This window comes from Amblyraja radiata, chromosome 11 (assembly GCF_010909765.2).
Source record: "Amblyraja radiata isolate CabotCenter1 chromosome 11, sAmbRad1.1.pri, whole genome shotgun sequence".
NCBI lineage: Eukaryota > Metazoa > Chordata > Chondrichthyes > Rajiformes > Rajidae > Amblyraja > Amblyraja radiata.
The window spans coordinates 38,553,094-38,570,693 of NC_045966.1; the positions used below are offsets into that span (position 1 = coordinate 38,553,094).

Genomic DNA, 17,600 nt, shown 5'->3' on the forward strand with positions numbered 1-17,600 from the left:
ATGCAAAAAATCAGGGGTTGCAGAATGGCACAGCGGATAGAGTTGCTGCCTCACACAAAGACCCGTGTTCAATTCTGACGACGGGTACTGTCTGTACGGAGTTTGCACGTTCTCCCTGTGACCGCGTGAGTTTCCTCTGGGTGCTCTGGTTTCTCAGAAGCTGTTTCTGAATGTACAGTGGTGCAGTGCAACTTGTAGGTGTGGTGTAGTGTGCAAGAGGCTGATGGTTGCTGGGATGAAGGTCACGGTTTAGAGGCCCCTGTACCTTCTTCCCGATGGTGGCAGCGAGATGAGAGCATGGCCAGGGTGGCACGAGCTGCCATCGCAGAGTGTGACCAGCGTGAGAGAGAGGATGTGTCGTCCATCAGCCATGAAGAGGAGGCTGTTCAGCCCTTCAAGCAGCTAGCACCAATCCATGGGATCGTAGCCTATCTCGGGCATCTCTATGTCCACTGTTCCTCTGGAGCGGCACAGTGACGCAGAGGGTAGAGCTGCTGCCTCACAATGCTACAGTCCCGAGTCTGATCCTGACCATGGGTGCTGCCTGTACGGAGTTTGCACGTTCTCCCTGTGACCATGTGGTGGTGCTCCGGTTTCCTCCCACACTTCAAAGACGTGCAGGTTTGTAGGTTTGTAGGTTAATTGGCTTCTGTAAATTGTAAACTGTCTCAAGTGTGTAGGATAGTGCTGGTGTACGGGGTGATCGCTGGTCGGCACGGAATCAGCGGGCTGAAGGGCCTGTTGCCACAATGTATCTCTAAAGTCTAAAGGTCCAAAGCACAGAAACAGGGCCATCAGCCCACAGATACCATCAGTATCCATGCTGACCAAGATGCCCCATCTATGCTAGTCCTAAACTAGAAACTAAGAACTGCTTTATCAATTGCTTTAGTTCGCTACACTGACCACGTTCGTACTACTGCCGAGAGGGATCGCTAGTTAATTAGTGATTAGTGGTTACCATGAACAAAACCTTTTGCAAAAACATGTTAAGTGGCAACCATGTAGAAACAAGGAGCTGCAGATGCTGGATAACACAAAAAGACATAAAGTGCTGGAGTAACTCAACGAGTCAGGCAGTGTGTCTGGAGAACATGGATAGGTGATGTTTCAGGCCTAGCCCCTTCTTTTACTCAAGAAGAGTCCCGACCTGAAACATCACCTACTCATATTCTCCACAGACGCTGCCTGACCCGCTGAGTTACTCCAGCACTTTGTGAAACGCTACTTATCCACGTCCTCCATAGATGCTGCCTGACCCGCTGCGTTAATCCAGCACTCAGCGAGCCTGTTGCTGCACAGGGATGGTTTGGGTAAAGTGTCGGTGGGTGAGAGGAGGCCAAGTTGAGGGTTGTTTTTCTGACTGCTCTACCCTGCCGTGTGGGGGGGCTGAGGCTGTGAGCAAGAGTGGTGTCAGGGACAGGAAGTGTGTGCCGTGTGTTTGCATAGAGGCCGGGACCGTATGCTCCTGGGCATCCCAGGGGAACGCGGACAGGAAACCCTCCTTCCCCACTTTGTTTACAAAGCTGCCGCTTGGACCTGGTACAGAAAGAAGGAGGAGGAAATGGGACGGTGGTCTGTGTTGGGACCAGGGTTCAACATCAGTGCTGGGACATGCTCGTCCCGCACTCCCCAACCTCATTGGAAGAGCTGAATCCGACGCCTTGGGTCCTCCTCTGATCGGGGACTGTCTTGCCGTTATATACCTGAGGCAGAGGATTTGAGGGTGGTTTACTCACCCAGGAATGGTTGGGTTAACGTATGGTGCGCGTTTGACGGAAATGGGCCTGTGCTCGCTGGAGTTTAGAAGGATGAGGGGACCCCTCTTGGAACCTACCAAATAGTGAAAGTTCATGGATAGTGTGGATGTGGAGAGGATGTTTCCACTGGGCGAGTCTAGGACCAGAGGGCACAGCCTCTGAATAACAGGACGCATCTATAGGAAGGAGATGAGGAAGAATTTCTTTAGCCAGAGGGTAGTGAATCTGTGGAATTCATAGACTCAAGACCCTGTCCCACTTGGGCAACCTCCACCGCGACCTCTGGCGAGTTTGCCCGCGACCCATAGTCACGGCAAGGTCGCCACGAGGTCGTAGGAGGTCTTCGTCACTCTCCTTCATGGTCGAGAGTGGTCTCCGCGTAGTCGAGGCTTCAGCTAGGTCGCTGCGTATTTTTCCAAATGTTAAAAATTGACCGCAACTAAAAATAGGTCGCCGTGGGAAAAATCGATTATTTTTTAGTCGTAGGTCTAGTCGAAGTCGGTCGTAGTAGGTCATGATGCTAGTCGTAGGTACTCGAAGGTAATAACTCCGGGGTGAAAAAGAGGTCAGTAGAAAAAAAAGGTGATTTAAACAGCAGAACATCACCTCTTTCACTCCAAGGCATGTTCATTCGTAGCTGGAGAGCTTTTTGGAGAGGAGACTTGTGTTTTAGAGATGGCACCAAAAAGGCAGCAGCGCAGGGGGTGGGCACAACCCTAAAAAAAAACTGCCATGCAGGTGTTTCCCACCCAGGCGAAGGAGTGGCAGGAGGTGATGCCACAGGAGGTGATAGTGTAGGAGGAGGTAGCCCTGCATGAGAGACCCCTGGAGGAGGAGACCAGGGTGGTAGTATATGTCCCCACCACCACCCCATCCTTCACTGCCTCGTTTGAAGGCAGCAAAGCAGCCCTTTCTCCTGTGTCTGACACAGCATCAGAGGCAGATGCCCCATTGGTGGTGAGGGAGGGCTGGAGGAAGGTTATGCCCTACACCTTCACCAGGCATCAGGAGGGGGTCCTTGAGGAATATTTCCAGCAGAATGCCATCCTGTACGATAAGGATAATGAGGGGTACAGGGACAGGGACAAGTATGGCATGCTTGCCATCCACTGCCGCACATGTGTGCTTAAAGTTCCATCTTTTGTCAAAGCCCAGCACCACTCTATTCCAGTCATCTGCTGCATTGGGACAGTCCATCACATCATCTCCATTCACCCATTGAGACCTCTTCTTGTGCTGCCTCTTCACCCCTGCTCTTTGCCTTTCTTAAAAGGCTGCTGAAGCAAAAGGGCTACTGCAAACAGAGTAGTTGTATTTTTACTAACATCCTCCAAACTAGTTCCTTCCTTGCTTGCACGGTTCAGAATGATTTAGACAAAACCTGGGAGGCATTTTTTAGTGAGAAAAAAATGCAGACATGACATCATTTTATCAGGTGATCATTTGAGCTGTAAACACTCATCACTGGCCGTTGTTAGTTTTCAGTGTGGTCCTCTGAGGTGGAAGGGGGTCGTGCTCATTCACAGACCAATTTGCCGAAGACCATCCTCGAGTAAAACGTACATGGTCAAAGCCAGTCTTCAACATAGTCGAAGGAGGTCTTCTTCATAGTTGAGGGAGGTTTTCAACATAATCGTAGGAGGTCGTGCACATAGTCATGGAAGGTCAGAGGTCATAGGTCGTAGGTCACCGCGACCTTGATTTTTAAAAAAGAGTCGCTTAAGGTCGCCAGAGGTTGTGGTGGAGGTCGCCCAAGTGGGACAGGGGCTTCAGACGGCGTTGGAGACCAAGTCAATGGGTCTTTTTAAGGCGGAGATCAACAGGTTGGTGATTTGTAAGGGTGTCAGGGGTTATGGGGAATCAGGGGAATTACTTTCCTGAGAGGGAAAGATAGATCAGCCATGATTGACTGGCGGTGTAGACTTAAGGGGCCGAATGGCCTAATTCTGCTCCCATAACCTATTCACCTAAGAACTTATAATACCCCACTCAAAAACATGGGGTCACCACCAACACCACCTTAACTCTGACGTGATTTGCTGCGTAAAGCTTTGTTTTGCTTGCTATCCAATCAGATCAGATAATACCATACATAATTACAATCAAGCCAAGGTCAAGTCCAATAGGTGGGGCAAAGGGGAAGGTACAGAGTGCGGAGTACGTGGGCCCTCTGTCTGGGGGGAGAGGATGATGCTGCATTAAAGTGTTTGTGTTCATTTCAGATCTCCAGAGCCCGTTCCTCAGCACGTCGCCCAACGGCACCCTACAGCCTCAGGTTCTGATTGTGAACAGCTCGCTGGTCACGGTGCCCTGCTTGGTGACCATCCCATCCCTCAACGTCACTCTGCGAGAGGTGAGACATCACTAACCTGTCTCCCCACAAAGCCCCCCACCCCACAGAACCACCACGGTAGTGCAGCGGGTAGAGCCGCTGCCTAACAGCGCCAGAGACCCGGGTTCGATCCTGACTACAGGTGCTGTCTGTACAGAGTTTGCAAGTTCTCCCTGTGACTGCGTGAGTTTTCGGGTGCTCCAGTTTCCTCCCAATAGACAATAGACAATAGGTGCAGGAGTAGGCCATTCGGCCCTTCGAGCCAGCATCACCATTCAATGTGATCATGACTGATCATAGAAACATAGAAAATAGGTGCAGGAGTAGGCCATTCAGCCCTTCGAGACTGCACCGCCATTCAATATGATCATGGCTGATTATCCAACTCAGTATCCTGTACCTGCCTTCTCTCCATACCCCCTGGTACCCACAAGGGCCACATCTAACTCCCTCTTAAATATAGCCAATGAACTGGCCTCAACTACCTTCTGTGGCAGAGAATTCCAGAGATTCACCACTCTCTGTGTGAAAAATGTTTTTCTCATCTCGGTCCTAATAGATTTCCCCCTTATCCTTAAACTGTGACCCCTTGTTCAGGAATCTCCAATTACTATCCCGTTCCTGCCTTCTCCCCATATCCCCTGACTCCGCTATCTTTCAGAGCCCTATCTAACTCGAAAGCATCCAGAGAACCTGCCTCCACCGCCCTCTGAGGCAGAGAATTCCACAGACTGCAAGAAGTGTGGGTTTATAGATTAATTGGCTTCTGTAAATTGTCCCTAGTGGGTAGGATAGATCCAGTGTGCAGGGCGATGGTTGCGGCAGACTTGATGGGCCGAAAGGCCTGTTTCCACGCTGCACCTCTAAAGTAAACAAAACTAAACCACTGGATCCCAGAACAGTGGTGGAAATGTATATCCACGTTTTACACATCCCAGTGGGAGATCCCACCAAACGCCCCGGACAGTATTCCTGGATCCAAAGGGTCGACAGATGGCACAATGGGCTAAGTGTTCGGCTGGCAACCTGAAGGTGGCCGGTTTGAATCCTGCTTGCAGTGTGTACTGTCGTTGTGTCCTTGGGCAAGACACTTCACCTACCTTTGCCTGGGACTAGAGACGGAAATTAGCTACTGATTGGCTACAATCTCGCATATTTACATGCAAATGTTCATTAATATGCACTGTCCCTATAAACAAAAAAAAACAGACAAAAAACAAAAACAAAAAAAAAAAAAAAAGAATCAGGACTCTCCTTATCTTGGTGGACTCAAAATGCTGGAGTAACTCAGCGGGACAGGCAGCATCTATGCTGCCTGTCCCGCTGAGTTACTCCAGCATTTTGTGTCTACCTTCGATTTAAACCAGCATCTGCAGTTCTTTCCTAATCTCTTACGTATATTGTGGTGATCACCACAGGTTTAGACTTGAGACTTTACTTTAGACTTTGGAGATATGGCACGGAAAATTGGCCCACCGAGTCCGCGCTGACCATCGATCACCCGCCCCACTAGTTCTACGTTAAACCACTTTCGCATCCACTCCCTACCCACCCGGGGCAATTTATAGAGGGATAATGAACCTACAAACCGCTCGTCTTTGGAGTGTGGTAGGAAAACAGAGCGCCTGGAGAAAACCCACGCGGTCACAAGGAGTACGTGCAAACTCCGCACAGACAGCACCCGTGGTCAGAATGGAACCCGGGTCTCTGGTGCTGTGAGGCAGCAACACTACCGCTGCGCCACCGTGTTTTTGCTCTAGACCCAAGCATCACCGTTCCTGGTGTCTCCAGACTCTCTAATTCGTTCTCCTTCTGCCCACTTGCAGGATCCGACATCTGTCATCTATCCCGATGGAGTCAATGTCTTCTGGGACAACAGGAAGGGGATGATCATTCCTAGGCAGAGGCTTGATAACCTGCTGTACGTGACCTGCGAGACTGTCGTTGGTGCCAGAGTCTTCTCATCTGCACTTTACATCATCCAAGCCTTCGGTAAGCTTCAATGTACCGCGACCTCTTCATCCTCTCCCCCTGACTCTCTCCCACGGTCTGGGTTGTAATCGAGAGCTTTCATCTGCCACCATGAATGCCGGGTACATCATAACCTCCATTGCAATGGGACGGCACAGTAGCGCAGCGGGTAGAAATGCTGTCTCACAGCGCCAGAGACCCGGGTTTGATCCTGGCCTCAAGTGCTGTCTGTGTGTGTGGAGTTTGCACGTTCTCTCTGTGACAGCGTGGGGTTCCATGGACCATGGAACAGGTTGGCCTGTTTCTCTGCTCTATGGCTCAGTGGCCATGACTCTGTGAATGTGACTCTTTATCTCTATGACTGTGGGCAGAGCTGTTCCCAATCCAAGGTGCGATACATCCCAATCGGATACTTTCCATATTGCGTCTGCATTAGACCTGAGTTGAGGTCATCTCCACAGAACTGATTAATTGTCGTTTGAGCTCCAGGGACTGAGAGAACGCTCCCATTCATTCTCGCCTAGCTTGTATTTGGATCCGCTCTTGCCCTCTCACACCATATTCACCCCGTTAATATCCAACACCTGTGGGACGGCACAGTGGCGCAGTGGTAGACTTGCTGCCATATGGGCCTGTCCCACTTAGGCGATTTTTTCAGCGACTGCCGGCAACTGTCATTGTCGTAGCAGGTCGCTGAAAAACTGGCGACTGGACCCCCCCTAGGACAATGTCTACAACAACCTACCACCCAGTCGACGTCAAGCTACGGCAAGCTACCGACAACCGGCGACCCATTAGGATGTCCACCTACGACCGCCTACGACAAGATGCGACAAGGTAAGACAATTGAGTCACCGGTACCTGACGCCGGTTGACGTAGGTAGTCGCCAATGGAATTCACCAAAATCAGCACCGGCGATAACACACGCCATCCTGTCGACAACCTACAACAGGACCTACGTCAGGAGAAGCCAAGCTACGCTCGTTGGCGTCAAGCCATCCGTCACTGAAAAGTTTTGAACATTTCAAAATCCAGCGGCGACCAGAAAAACGCTACGATTCTTTGGGCGACCGAGGAGACGACTCACGACCGTACAGGCGACACCCCGGCGACCGTGTGGCAACAGCCTAGTCGCCTAAAAAAATCGACTAAGTGGGACAGGGGCATTACGGCACCAGAGACACGGGTTCGATCCTGACCACAGGTGCTTATACCGAAAGGATGGGACACCTAAATGCCAACAAACCGTTAGGCCTCCCATCCTTTCGGTTAGTAGGTGTGTCGTCTTTGTAATCTTTCGGTTTATTGGCGTTTCGGCCTCGTTTCCATTCGGTTCTTTGGCTTCGACTTCTTTGCTTCGGCCTCTCGTCCGTCGGCACCACGTCCACACACGGTGTAGGATAATGCTGGTATACTGGGTGATCGTTGGTCAGCACAGACTCCGTGAGCCAAAGGGCCTCTTTCCGTGCTGTATCTCTAAAGTCTAATGTCTTCACCCCCCCTTCTTCCTCCCTCCCAAGGACGGAAGATCTACAACATCATCCTGACCGTGGATCGGCCGCACCTGCTCGTCGGGGAACGGCTGGTCCTCAACTGCACTGTGGAGGCAGAGTTCAACGTGGCTGTGCACTTTGACTGGGCAATGCCGCGGGATGGGGTAAGACAGTGAGACAGGCGCGTGGTACCCCCCCCACCCCCCCAATACTGAACATCAGCACCGTTACCCACAGCCCACAGATTCTGCCCCTCACTGACCACATGAAGATAGACACAAAATGCTGGAGTAACTCGGCAGCTCAGGCAGCACCTCTGGAGAAAACCTCTGTAGAGACTTCTTCAGTCTGAAGAAGGGTTCTGACCTAAAATGTCACCTATTCCTTTTCTCCAGAGACGTTGAGTTACTTCAGCACTTTGTATCTATCTTCGGTGTAAACCGGCATCTGCAGTTCCTTCCCACACATCACTGACCACATGCCGGTTATCCAACACCAGTCACAGGCCATCGGTGCAGTTATAAATGCAGCGATGTCTCAGGTTTACCATGAAACAGGTGGGAACCCTGGGATTTGCGATTGTGTTCCCTTCACTGCAAGCCCTCACAAAATGGCTGCAAATCTACTGCTCTTATGGCGGGAGTCAGTGGGTGGGGAGAGTCACAGAGTAGCATGTGTAGCATGGGGACAGGCCCTTCGGCCCACCTTGCCCATGCCGACCAAGTTGGCATTCTCTATTATTCGCATTTGCCTGCATTTGGCCCATATCCCTCTAAACCCATCCTATCCATTTCTCTGTCAGAATATCCTTTAAAAGTCATAATAGTATACACACCGCCCAACATGTCCCATCTACACTGGTCCCACCTGCCTGCGTTTGGCCCATATCCCACTCAACCTTTCCAATCCCTGTACCTGTCCAACATTGTTTTTAATGAAGTAATTGTACCTGCCTTAACTACCTCCTCTGAGTGAAAAAGTTGCCTCTGAGGTTCTTCTTAAATCTCTCCCCTCTCACCTTAAGCCGGTGCCCTCTAGTATTACAATCCTCTATCCTTGGGGAAAAGACTGTGAGCGTTCACTTTATCCGTGGTTCTTGTGATCTTGTACACCTCAATAAGGTTTGCCAACTTTCTCACACCCAAATAAGGGGCAAATGGTCAAAATAAGGGACAAATTCCCGACAGCAATTCGTTAACCGATTCGGCCGTGGCTGGGTGAATGATGAGTTGGCCCGGGTGCTGGACTGCACACAACGCCCAGCCGGCGGGCCAGCTGAGGAGTTTTGGCCCGGGCCGCGCAATGTCAAAGTCCAGCACCCCATCCAACTCATGAACCGATGATCGGCCATGAGAAGGAGGGGTGGTGGTGTCGGCGGTAAGCGGAGGTCCGAAGGTCGGACAGCTGGCCGGGCTGCCGACCGACGGGGCCACGGGCGAGGCACTGCTGCTGCACTCCATGGGCTGCACTATGTCGGGACGGGTGAGGCGGGGCTGGACGTGGCGCTCCAACCCGACAGCCCCCTTGACCCGAGTAGTAGCAGTCAAATACAGGACAAGGGCGGTCCCGTACGGGACAAACCAATTTAGCCCAATATACGGGATGTCCCGGCTAACACGGGACAGTTGGCAACCCTACCCCTCAGCCTCCTACACTCCAAAGAAAAAATTCCCAGCTTAATCAACCTCTCCCTGTAACTCAAGGCCGCAAGCCCAGGGTAGTGTTGGGTGATGGGGGAGAGTGTGTATGGGAGGGGGTTCAATGGGTGGGGGAGAGTGGGTGATAGGGGAGAGTGTCGTGAGAAGTTTGGACACTAATGAGGTCTCCCCTTTTTCAGATTGTCAAAGGTGACCCATCGGTGGTGAGAAGGAACCACAAACGAACGCTGGAGACCGGCGTGGAGCTGAGCAGCAGCCTGACCCTCTACAACGTGTCCATGGCGGACCGAGGCATTTACACCTGCAAGGCGGACAACAGCTTTGTTGTGGAGGAGCGCACCATAGAGGTGGTGGTGCACGGTGAGACCATCACGCGGCACACCGGGCGTGGGGGAGGAGAGGGAGGGTGACTTCAGCACCGTCAATGTAGACCGGCGGCTGTGTACAGTCAAGAGTGTTTTGTTGTCCTATGTCCCGAAACGGAACCTTGAAATTCTTACTTGCAGCAGCACAACAGATATGTAAACACGTCGTTTAAGAAGGAACTGCAGATGCTGGAAAATCGAAGGTAGACAAAACTGCTGGAGAAACTCAGTGGGTGAGGCAGCATCTATGGAGCAAAGGAAATAGGCAACTTTCCGGGTCAAAACCCTTCTTCAGACTCTGTAAAACCCATGATAAACAGCAGGAAAAGTTCAGAATGTATACCATCTAATTAGGACTCTCTTTAATCAAACTTTACTGGACTTTATCTTCCACTAAACGTTATTCCCTTCATCAAGTCTATACACTGTGGACTGCTTGGTTGTAATCATGTATAGTCTTTCTACTAACTGCTTAGCTAGTAATAAAATCTTTACACTGTACCTCGGTACACGTGACAACAAGAAACTAAACTAGGTATGTATACTGTTGCAAAAAACAAAGTCTGTAGTGCAACCAAAGGCACTGTAGCAGTATTCACGAGCATGACGGTTGCTGAGAGGAATTTGCTCTTGAACCTGAATGTCACGGTTTACAGACTCCTGTACCTTCTTCCTGATGGCAGCAGCGATGTGAGAGTGTGGCTTAGAAACATAGAAAATAGGTGCAGGAGGAGGCCATTCGTCCTTCGAGCCAGTACCACCATTCATTGTGATCATGGCTGATCGTCCCCAATCAATAACCCGTGCCTGCCATCTCCCCATATCCCTTGATTCCACTAGCCCCTGGAGCTCTATCTGACTCTCTCTTAAATCCATCCAGTGACCTGGCCTCCACTGCCCTCTGTGGCAGGGAATTCCACAAATTCACAACTCTCTGGGTGAAAACGTTTTTTCTCAGTCTTAAATGGCTTCCCCTTTATTCTAAGATCCTCTGGTTCTGGACTCGCCCAACATTGGGAATATTTTTCCTGCATCTAGCTTGTCCAGTCTTTTTATAATTTTATATGGTGGTGTGGATCTTTGATGATGCTGGCTGCCTTTATGAGGCAGCGCTTCCTATAGATCCCTTAGATGGTGGGGAGGTCAGTATCCATGATGGACCATGCAACAAAAAAGCTTATCACGGTACCTTGGTACACATGACAATAAATAAACTAATGTAAAGTAAACTACACTAAACTAAATACACTACACTACACCAAACGACACGAAAGACGGACGAATATGCAGAGAATGGAGGGATATGGAATATGTGCGGGTTGAGGAGATGAGTTTAACTTGGCATCATGTTGGCACGGACATTATGAGCTGAAGGGCCTGTTCCTGTGCTATACTTTTCCATGTTCTACAAATAAGGAGAGATTAGACAGACAGATGATAAACACAAAATGCTGGAGTAACTCAGCGGGACAGGCAGCATCTCTGGAGAGAAGGAATGGGTGACGTTTCAGGTTGAGACCCTTCTTCAGACAGACTGATGTACTCAAATGTAACAAAGCAGGAACGGCTGCTTTCCTGTGCTGTACTGTTCGATGTGTTGGTGCCGGTTTGGATGCTGATGGCTCTGACCCGCTCTATCCTGTTACTCACAGAGAGGCCCTTCATCGTGCTCGAGTACAGCAGTGGGCCGGTGGTGCAGGCCAGGCTGGGCCAGAGGGGCCTGGTGCTGAGGGCAGGTGTTCGAGCCTACCCTCCAGCAGTCTTCCAGTGGTGAGTCTACCCGTCGCCGTCCTCCCCCTCCCCCACCTCTCCTCTCCTCCCCCTCCCCTTCTCCTCCTCCATTCCCCCTCTCCTCCTCCTCTCCCCCCGCCTTTCTCCTACCTTCCATGTATCCTCCCTCCTCCCCACCCACTCTCCCCTCTTCCCCAGCGCACAACTCACTCTCTCCTCCCCTTCTCATCCCTCCACCCTCCCCCACCTCCTTTCCCCTCACACCTCCCCCACTCTCTCTAACCTCCCATCACCCCACTCATGCCCTGTGATCACTCACGCCCCTTCCTCTTCACCCCCTCCTCCTCCACTCATGCCCTGTGCTCCTCCCCCTCTCATGCCATTCCATCTCCCCTCAACCCCCCTCATGCCCCCTGCCCCCCCATCCTCTGTCTTCCCCCCCCCCCCCCCCCCTCCACTGTTGGTGTGCCCGGTGCAGGTTGAAGGATGGGCAGCCGGTGCGGAGCGGGGGGCAGGGGAAGCCGAGCTTGGACATCGGTGAGGTGACGGAGCAGGTCGCTGGGGTCTACACCCTGCTGGCCCGCAACCCCCGGAACCACTTGCAGGAGGAGCTGCAGATACGGCTCGTTGTCAATGGTGAGTCATTACAGCACGGGGACAGGCCTTTCGGCCCATCCCACCCATGCCGGCTCCTATGCCAGCACCGCCATTCATTGTGATCATGGCTGATCGTCCCCAATCAATAACCCATGCCTGCCTTCTCCCCGTATCCCTTAATTCCACTAGCCCCTATCTAACTCTCTCTTAAATCCATCCAGTGACTTGGCCTCCACTGCCCTCTGTGGCAGGGAATTCCACAAATTCACAACTCTCTGGGTGAAAAAGTATTTTCTCACCTCAGTCTTAAATGGCCACCCCTTTATTCTAAGACTGTGGCCCCTGGTTCTGGACCACAGTCTTAGAATAAAGGGGAGGCCATTTAAGACTGAGGTGAGAAAAATATTTTTCTGTCAGTGTCTTTTAAACTGATGTCCTCGGGTTCTTGATTCCCCTCTGTACATTTCTGTGTGTTCACCCAATCTATTCCCCTCTTGATTTTATACGCCTCAAAGATCACCCCTCAGCCTCCAGCGCTCCAATGAATAAAGTCCTAGTCTGCTCAACCTCTCCTTGTAGATCAGACCCTCGAGTCCTGCCAACATCCTTGTAAACCTCCTCTGTACTCTTTCCAAGTTAACCACATCCTTCTATGCCGCAGTGGGGAAGACCACAGTTTAAGGTCGTTCCGCTGCTGGACTTTGAGGGGCAGAGTCCAGTGGGGACACCCCACAAACAAGGCAAAGGATATCACCCCAGGGGGCCACATGAATGGCAAGGGTGCTGGGGATAATGAAACTCGTGAACACTACCTAATACAACACTCATGAATGAATATATGTATGGCCGCGGAGAATGTCAGAAGTTTTTGCACCGTTCTTGTATTGTTTATAGTTTACTTGTATTGTATATATTCTTCATTCTGAATAAAATTTACTTTGGTTAATAATAATAATAATTTAAAAGAAATGAAAAGAAACAAAAAAGCTCTCCTGTGACAGAGGTGATCTCACCTGGATCTCAGGTGTGGAGGTGACCTCAGGTGTGATGTCCTCACCTGGACATAGTTGACCTCAGGTGTGTAGGTGATCTAACGTGGCCACAGTTGACCTCCAGTGTGGGCACTGACTCCTCCGGGTGTGTGCCGGGGTTGTTGGGCTGGGGTGGACATGGGCAGTCGGTGATGTATCTATTCCTGACCGGGCTGGTGATCCTGCTGCCCCAAGCCTCTCTCCACTCCAACTCTATGCTTCTCTCTGCCCCCTCAGTGCCACCTCAGATCCACGAGAAGGAGGTGGCGTCTCCCACCAACATCTACCCCAAGGGAAGCCGCCAGACCCTGACCTGCACCGTCTATGGAGTCCCCACCCCCCCGCGGGTGTTGTGGCAGTGGAGACCCTGGGGACCGTGTGGCCTCAAGTCCCACCGCAGTCTGTGAGTACCTCAGTCCCTGAACATCGCCCCCTCCCCCCACCCTCGCTCCTCCCCTCCCCCCCTCTCTCATCCCCCCCCACTCTCCCCCTTCCTCTTTCCCCCTCCCTCAATCCTCCCCCTCTCCTTCTCCCCCACTTTCTCTCCTCCCCCCACCTTCTCTCCTCCCCTCCCCCTCCCTCTCTCCTTCCCTCTTCTCCCTCTCTCCTCCCCCCATCCTCCCCTACCTCTCCCCCCTCCCTCTCTCCCCCCCCCCCCCCTTTTCCCCTCGCGGCCCAGCCTGCCTCTGCTCAGTACCGCCCCTCCTATTGGTCTTGGCTTTTGGGTCAACCATTTGAACAAAACCAATCAAGTGACCGCGAAACCAGGGAAGGTGTTAAAGTCTGACGTTGTACAAAGCTCACAACAAACACCAGGAAAACTGAGCTTCGCCAGTGGCAGAGAACACAAACAATCAAGGCCGCGTTCTATTTTGGGTGATAAATTTTGTCGCAGTTAATGAAGGTGTCACTGGGCTTTTTTGGAAGAGTAAGCACTTCACATTCCGCACCTCCAAATAACCGGTCAAACGCCAACATTTTCAGGAAACAGACAGGGCGATGAATCCTTCACACCCTGCATCCGGCCAATATCTTGCTGTTTGTTTCATGCGGGAGGATGCTGGAGTGATCTGTCCTTTCCGGCACCTTCCTGTTTTTCTGCGTCTGCCTCGGAGTGTCACCTCGAGAGTCCCCCTGGACAAGGCTCGGTCTTCACCGCACTGAATCTGTCTCAGCCACATCCTGTGCTGTCAAACGCTGCAGACACAACAGAGCGAATGGCTCAGCGCTCCTGTCCCTGCGCCGGGACCAATCTGCAGAGTCAGCAAGATCTCGCCGCGACCCCTCACTGGGAACCCGGGAATTTTATCACTCAACCCAAAACATCTTGGTTTAGTTTAGAGGTACCCGGAAACAGGCCCTTCGGCCCATCGAGTCCACACCGATCAGTGATCACCGCATACGCTAGCATTATCCTATATAATTACAGAAGCCAATTAACCGACAAACCTGCACATCTATGGAGTGTGCGAGCTAACCGGGGCACCTGGAGAAAACCCACTCAGTCACAGGGTGAAAGTGCAAACTCCATACGAGAGCACCCATAGTCAGGGTCCAACCGGGGCTCTGCCACTGTGAGGCAGCAGCTCTACCTGCTGCGCCACTGTGCCGCCCTAACTTCTTGTTTCATCGAAGCATGGAAGCTTACAAAAGGCTGCTCAGCCCTTTGTGGTCATGCTGTTTCCTTCCCGGTGCGAAGTTATCCACAGAGCTGTACAGTGTGGAAACAGGCCCTCAGCCCACCTTGTCCCTGCAGACCATGTTAGCATATTGGACAAATCCCACCTGCCTGCATCTCTCTCTAAACCCACCCGATCATATATCTGTCTAAATAGCTTTTAAAAATTGTAATTGTATCTGCTTTTATAACTCCATCTTCACTGCCCTTCTCACAGTGTGGCACTCCCTCAGTACCGCCCCTCACCCATCCTGGGCACCACATTTTCGGGTGGATTTATTGGGGGGGTTCAAGTGCGCTCTCGAAATTTTGTCCGGATTAAAGGAGGTACCGGACCACCAGTTGATGGAGTTGTAGATTGATCCTCGTCTCCGAGTGTTCTGACCCCTCCCAGCCCTTCCCTTCCCCGACTCGAGTCCCAACATTCATCTCCTTGTCTTCCTTGTTCTCCTGGTGTAGGGGTCGCCGGGACACAGCGCCACGCCACGCCCAGGATCGAACCCACGACTGCCAGGACTGGAGAAACATCTCGGCTGGAAGAATGGTCAACAACATCGAGAGCATTGAGACCAGCACCGAAATGCTGGAGGGAAGGAACAAGGTAGGACCCTCCCTCCCTCCATGCCTCCCATCCATCCCCTCCCTTCCCTCCCCCCTTTCCCCCTCCCATCCATCCCCTCCCTCTTCTGCACAAGGACCCAAAACATCACCCATCCACTTTCTCCACAGTTGCTACCTGACCCGCTGAGTTACTCCAACAGCCAAACACAAAATTCTGGAATAAATAGTGCTGAGGAATATTCTAGCATTTTAATTTAGTTTAGTAGTCTAGAATTTTATTCCTTGGAAGACAGGGGGCTGAGGGGTGATCTGTAGGCTTTAGAGATACAGCGCGGAAACAGGCCCTTCGGCCCACCGTGTCCACGCTGACCAGTAACCACTCCGTATACTAGCCCTGTCCGAGACACTAGGGACAATTTACAATTTTACCAAAGCCAATTAACATACAAACCTGCATATCTTTGGAGTATGGGAAGAAACTGGAGCACCCAGGGAAAATCCGCGCAATCATAGGGAGAACGTACAAACTCCGCTCAGACAGCATCCGTAGCCAGGATCGAACCCAGGTCTCTGGCGCTGTGAGGCAGCAACTCCACCATTGCGCCAATGTCAACTTTGTGCCTATATTTGGTATAAACCAGCATCTGTAGTTCCTTCCTACACATTTTACCTGCAATTCTTTGTCTCTAACATCAAGGAAGTCCTATTGTAGAAACCAGGAACTGCAGATGCTGGTTTACCCAAAATGGACACAAAGTGCTGGAGTAACTCAGCGGGTCAGACATCATCTCTGGAGAACACAGATAGGTGACATTCTGGGTCAGGACCCCTCTTAAGATTTACATTTGTATAGCACCCACAATGTGGTAGGAAGGGGTAGCATTATCTTGCAAATCCTCAAGTACTTAGGGTAGAACATTCGTTCTACCCTAATGAGGTAGCTGGGGCTCTGGCCTCCTCTCTCTCCATCTCTTCACCCACCTTCCCCTCTCTTCCTTCTCCCCCCTTTCCCCTTCTTTCTTCCCCTCTCTCTCTCCCTCCCTCTCTCTGCTTCAGTCACTCTCTCCTCTCTCGACAGACAGTCAGCAAGCTGGTCATCCTCGCTGCCAACATCTCCGTCATGTACAAGTGTTCCGCGTTCAACAAGGTCGGCCACGACGATCGAGTCATCTACTTCTATGTGACCAGTGAGTATCACGGTGCCCGAGGGAGGGCAGACAGCCCAGTGTCTGTGTATGTGTGTCCGTGTCTGTGTGTCTCTGTGTGTGTGTCTGTCTGCATGTGTGATTGTGTGAGTGGGAGAGACTTTGTGTCAGACTGTATGTTTGTGTGGCAGTGTATGTGCACGTGTGTGTGTGTGAGCCCTGCCTGTGACTTCCCGTGTCCGTGCCACCTAGTGTCTGTGGCGTCCCGTGTTCATGCCGCCTGTGACCCCCCCCGTATCCGTGACCTCCCATGCCGTGTGCTGCCCCATGACCACATGTGTCCATGACAGTCCGTGTCCGTGACCTCCGGTGTCCATGCCACCCCGTGACCCCCGTGTGCCCGTGACCTCAGCATGTCCGTGACCTCTGTGTGTCTGTGATCCCCGTGTGCCCGTGACCCCCGTGTGCCCGTGACCCCCGTGTGTCCGTGACCTCCTCGTGTCCCTGACCCCCGTGAGTCCGTGACCTCTGTGTGTCCATGACCTCCTCGTGCCCCTGACCCCTGCGTGTCCGTGACCTCCATGTGTCTATGACCCCCAAGTGTCCGTGACCCCCGTGTGTCTGTGACCTCTGTGTCCCTGATCTCCGTGTGTCCGTGACCCCCGCTGTCCCTGAACCCCGCGTGTCCGTGACCTCCGCCTGTCCCTGATCCACGTGTGTCTGTGCCACCAGGTATCCCGGAGGGCTTTGGCATCGAGCTGCAGCCGTCGGAGGCTCCAGTGGAGGGGCAGCGGGTGCAGTTGCGATGCAGTGCAGACAACTACACCTACGAGAACGTGCAGTGGTACCGGCTGCTGCCCAGCGCACTGGAGGGTGAGCTGGGGGACCCGCCCGTGCTGGAGTGCAGGAACATGCACCGCTACGCACGCAGGCTGCCGGCGCAGGTGACGACCGACCCACGGGTCCGGGGACTGGCGTTGGAGCTGCACATCAACAGCATTGCCCACAGCGACGAGGGCGACTACGTGTGTGAGGTGCAGAACCGCAAGACTGGCGAGAAACATTGTCACCGCAAATACCTGCTGGTGAGAGGTGAGCGCACCTGTAGAAAGGAGGCGAGGAGGAATATCCATGCTCAAGGTGGTGAATCTGGGGAATTCATTGCCACAGATGGCGGTGGCGGCCAAGTCATTGGGTATTTTCCTGGTAGATAGAGATTGTGCCGGCACAGTGGCGCGGTGATAGAGTGGCTGCCTCACAGAGCCACAGGCCCAGTT

At 52.2% G+C, this 17,600-nt stretch overlaps 1 protein-coding gene across 3 annotated transcripts in view; it reads left to right on the top strand.

The window, feature by feature from the left end:
* Positions 1 to 17,600, top strand: part of flt4 (fms related receptor tyrosine kinase 4) — a 91,587-nt gene that overhangs the window by 44,810 nt on the left and 29,177 nt on the right. For all 3 annotated transcript variants that reach the window (XM_033029709.1, XM_033029707.1, XM_033029708.1), the window contains 10 exons: positions 3,983 to 4,113; positions 5,919 to 6,084; positions 7,585 to 7,721; positions 9,395 to 9,575; positions 11,233 to 11,350; positions 11,790 to 11,947; positions 13,177 to 13,342; positions 15,077 to 15,218; positions 16,257 to 16,365; positions 17,056 to 17,415. In XM_033029709.1, the coding sequence (XP_032885600.1) occupies positions 3,983 to 4,113; positions 5,919 to 6,084; positions 7,585 to 7,721; positions 9,395 to 9,575; positions 11,233 to 11,350; positions 11,790 to 11,947; positions 13,177 to 13,342; positions 15,077 to 15,218; positions 16,257 to 16,365; positions 17,056 to 17,415 (1,668 nt within the window). The remainder of the gene's footprint in view (positions 1 to 3,982; positions 4,114 to 5,918; positions 6,085 to 7,584; positions 7,722 to 9,394; positions 9,576 to 11,232; positions 11,351 to 11,789; positions 11,948 to 13,176; positions 13,343 to 15,076; positions 15,219 to 16,256; positions 16,366 to 17,055; positions 17,416 to 17,600) is intronic.